General features: G+C 53.5%; 1 protein-coding gene across 4 annotated transcripts in view; it reads left to right on the top strand.

Annotated features, from left to right (window-relative positions):
• Positions 1-3464, top strand: part of KSR1 (kinase suppressor of ras 1) — a 71762-nt gene extending 68298 nt beyond the window's left edge. For all 4 annotated transcript variants that reach the window (XM_014965417.1, XM_014965590.1, XM_014965509.1 and 1 more), the window contains one exon: positions 1587-3464. In XM_014965417.1, coding sequence (XP_014820903.1) covers positions 1587-1665 — 79 coding nt within the window. In that variant the 3' untranslated portion in view covers positions 1666-3464. The remainder of the gene's footprint in view (positions 1-1586) is intronic.
• Positions 3465-4060: the final 596 nt, after the last annotated feature.

Below are 4060 nucleotides of genomic sequence, written 5' to 3' on the forward strand. Positions count from 1 at the left end.
ATTAATTATCAGCATTGGCAGCTGAATTAGTGCTCAGTGACACGGAAGCGCGGGCGGCTGGGCTGTGTCCATCCCCTGCACGCTGTCGGGTCACCCCGGGGTGCTGGGGCAGCCAGAGACTGCTCAGAGTCAACCCCCCCGAGACACCTCCACACCCTCTGAGACACTGCACTAACCCCGTGTTCTGGTGTGAGCTTTAGACTAGGTAATTCTCAAGGGCTTGCTTTAAATAACTGAAAACTAACTCTCACGGTGTCTTTTTCCCTCCCCTCCCGTATTTCTTTGTAGGTTGTAGCTACTGGTGCAATAACGGGCTCCACCTTGCATGTTTCCATGTGTTGTATCCTAACCAGCAACTCGGACAATCACCTTCCATTTAAAAAAAAGCAAAAGCAAACCACGAAATTAACCCATGGACATAATCAACACTATTATCCGAATTCTCCTTTTCTGCCTTTCTCCGCTTGGTGTGGGCTGTTGCTTCAATAACACCTCCTGGCTGCAAGAAGTCCCTGTCTAACACCACGGGCACCTCCGGCCGTACCTCCCGGAGAGGGGCTGGGACCTGCTCTCACTCACTGGCAGGTCGGGGGGTGACTTGGGGGGGTGTCGGGGGGCAGAGGGTGTGAGGGTACACCCGGCAGCCCCGGTGCTGGAGGGGGCTTTGTGAGTGGAGGTGGCAGGAACCTTCCCCATGGCTGGACACCCCCCTGCTCTGCCACCCAGCCCGGCGGTGCCAGCTCTCCCTGGGGACCGGTGCCGGTTCTGTCGGGGCTGGGTGAAGCTGGAGCGGTTCTTGAGCAGAAGGAAGGATGGTCCTTGCTCTCCTGGTCCCTCACCCTGCCAGGACCAAGCCAAGGTGGTGTCTGGGGCCGGCCAGACTGGGATCAGCCCCAGCGCTGGGGAAAAGAGGAGGGAAGCAAGAGCTCCCCCCCCCGCTCCCCCTCTTCCAAATCTTTGGGCTTTGAACTTGGTGATTTGCCTCAGTTTACACCCCCTGCTCAGCAAAATGTCTGACAACGTTAGGGGCTTTGCAGAGTTACAGGTAACAGCAAATAACGTGCCTTTATAGAAAAGGTCTTTTTTTCATTCTTTACCAATTCATCGTTTTGAAAAAAATACCTTGTTTTGGCGGGGAGTTTTGTGCACTTGCTACAGTCTATAAAGAGGAGCAAATGGATTCGGGTTTGTTCTGTGGGGTTGTTTTACCCGACAGCTGTACCTCATCAAAACAGCCCTTTCTCTTAAAAACCAAATCCTGTAAGTCATTTTTCCCTTCCCTTCTACTTCAGGGAAACCAAGTGCCCATTGAAAACAAGTGTTGGGCTCCTGCCCCCAAAGGGACTTCTCAAAAGCTCCCGTTTTCTCCAGTTTGAGGCAAATCAGATTTGTTGTGCGTGAGGTTAACACGAATAAGTTCCCGTGTTCGCCGCTTAATGACTTTAAGCTGCTTTTCTGGGGTTGTACGAGATCAGAATCTAACCCATTTCAGTTCCTTTTCTAGAACTGTAGCTTTGTTAAAAAAAATTCAACACAAGTAACTCTTTCCCCCCTCCCTTCTCCTCCCCCCCCCCCACTCTCTCCAGCATTAACAGTAGCAAAGTTGTCCTGCGTTTTGAAAGATTTGGCTTGGGAATCCTGGAGCCAAGTCACCAAAAGCTGTAGCGTGGGGTGTAACCCCCTGTGAGCGCGTTGTCTCCTCCCGACACCCGGCGTCACCGGCCTCCGCCGATCCCTGCGGGGACGCAGCCCCGGGGGGGCCGTGCAGCCTGAACCCTGCCTGAGCACCAGCAGTTATTTAAAGGATGTTTACATGATACTTTTGTGTGAACTATATTTTTTAAACATAATAAACAGTGAATCAAGTTTAACTAGAGCCATTCTCAAATAGCACTGAAAAAAAGAGAACTATTTCTAGTTCCTTCTCCCATCTGTGGTAAAGAGGAGGACTCTCTGCCTCCAGAGCAGTCGTTTCCCCACGAGGGTGGAAGGGGCTCGTTGCAGAACAGCAGCGCGTCGGGTACGAGGGGTTGGAGTTCCAGAGAGGATTTTTCTTTCCTTAAGGTGAAATCAATCTCTTGCCCAAACCGGCCCCTGAGCCCCAGGTTTGTGTGGGCAGGGCTGGGCCAGATGCTGGGGACCTGCCTGAAGTCCCACCAGGACAGATCTCCTGGGAGCGTTTCCCATCGCGTAGGCTGGGTCTGGGGTACAGACCCGAGTGCTCCTCCACACAGAACTCACACTAAAAGCTCCTTGTGCTCCTGCAGTCCTGGAGGAAGCTTAGGACTGGCTCCTTGATACAGATCTGCATCCAGGGACCAGTTCTTTGAAGTTTTAGGCACAACAAGTCCTAGTCCCCTAAAGCAGCAGCATTTCTGGCAATAATACACTGACCGACCGGGCGCAGCCATTTCAGCTGCAGGAGAAAAGGCATTTTTTTAGAGCTGCGGGGAACAGCGAGAGATGAGAAGGGGAAAAGCCATCCCTAAATAACACATTAAATAAGGGCTTGTTGCACAGGGCTCATCAAGAGATTCCAAGTCATTCCCTCCCCCCCACGCTGGGCACATCACAGTTTACAAGCTGTTCTAAAAAACGTAGGACTAAAGCAGTTGTTTTGAGGAAGACTAAGAACGACAGAAATCTTGCAGCCAGGACAGTTACATCTTGCTCTAGAGGGAATGACTCAACCCAGCAGCTCAGCCTTGTTTCAGAGGTTAATTTTAAGGCAAGACAACCCCCAAACCACCCCCTCTCCAAGGTGTGATGTGCAGGTTATAAAGGAGACACCCCGTTACCCCACTTAAGGTGACAGATGCAAATGAAGTGTGAGCAGCGTTAGCAGAGGCTCCCTCCTCCCTCCCCTTCACGTTCCCCTCCCGACTTCCCGAGTGGGGAACCCTCACGGGACCATCAACTTTCAGACCTTTTCTGTCCCTCGGTTTGTTGGGCTGGTTCATCCAGGCTCTCTAGTCATTCACTTCTCCAGCACCACCAGCATGTTACCCCCCCCCAACCCCTTTACCCACATGGCTTTGGCAGGAGGCTCAGGAGAAAGGGGCTCTGAGGTCCTCTATGGGGCGGGCAGAGGGGCAGGAGCTCCTTTGGCTACTTGGGGGGGGTGACTCTTGTAGAAAATTAAGCGGCAAAAGTATTTCCTGAGTTCTGTTGAGCAGAGCTTCACTCGGCCACGGGCAAGTCAGTTACATTCACTTACAAATATTTTGATAGAGTGACTTTTTAAATGTGTCTTGGCTATCAAAGAGATGGGTTTGGTGGTTGCCAGGTGTGGCGTTGGGGTCTCTCCTGCCCCCCGTCTAGAGCTGGAGCCCGGCAGAGGCTGGTGCCGGAGGCAGCGCGTCGCTCTGGAACCTGTGGTTCTGCCATTTGAGGGTGGCAGCGGCTCCTCCCGAGTTATTTCTGCCATTTCTTTGCGTAAAACGAGCCCCAAAACCTGGGACACCCCAAACTCCTCCCAGTGGGAGCTAGTCCCCAGCCTGCAGACAGTCGGGGTGTCCCTGTCACCAGCAGTGACTCTGCCGCCCTCAGCTACGCTGGAAAAGCAATATATTCTGGTGTTTTCTAATTAGATGAGTGGTGAGGGGGAGGAGAACGGCCAGTGCTGGACCAACAGCCACATTAAAACAATTTAAGGAAAACACAAAAATCCTGTCACCATTTATCCTTCCCACAACCGCCCTTGGGTTGTTCCAGCCCCGTCTATGCAGACCCAGGGCCGTGTCCCCCCGTTCCCCCAGGATCCCTCACCCCTCTCAGCAGGGCCTGGGGCCCCCCGTCCTTGTGCTGGGACGGCCCAGCCCCCCCAGGAACACGGCCCCGGGTCCCAGAACCTGCTTCTAATCACAACATTTGGGATTTGAATTGAACCTGCCCTTGGGTTTGCATTTAACACCCATAAATTGCTCTGGGAAGCAACCCCCAGCCTCCTGGTGGGGGGGAGAGGGGAGGCCGCTCACAGCTGGGGGGTAATTTGGGTGTGAGACCCCCGGGGAGGCGGGGGGATGTGGGGCTGGACAGGGACCCCTCGACGCTGCAAACC

The sequence above is a fragment of the Calidris pugnax genome, unplaced genomic scaffold (assembly GCF_001431845.1).
Source record: "Calidris pugnax isolate Ruff unplaced genomic scaffold, ASM143184v1 scaffold45, whole genome shotgun sequence".
Lineage (NCBI taxonomy): Eukaryota > Metazoa > Chordata > Aves > Charadriiformes > Scolopacidae > Calidris > Calidris pugnax.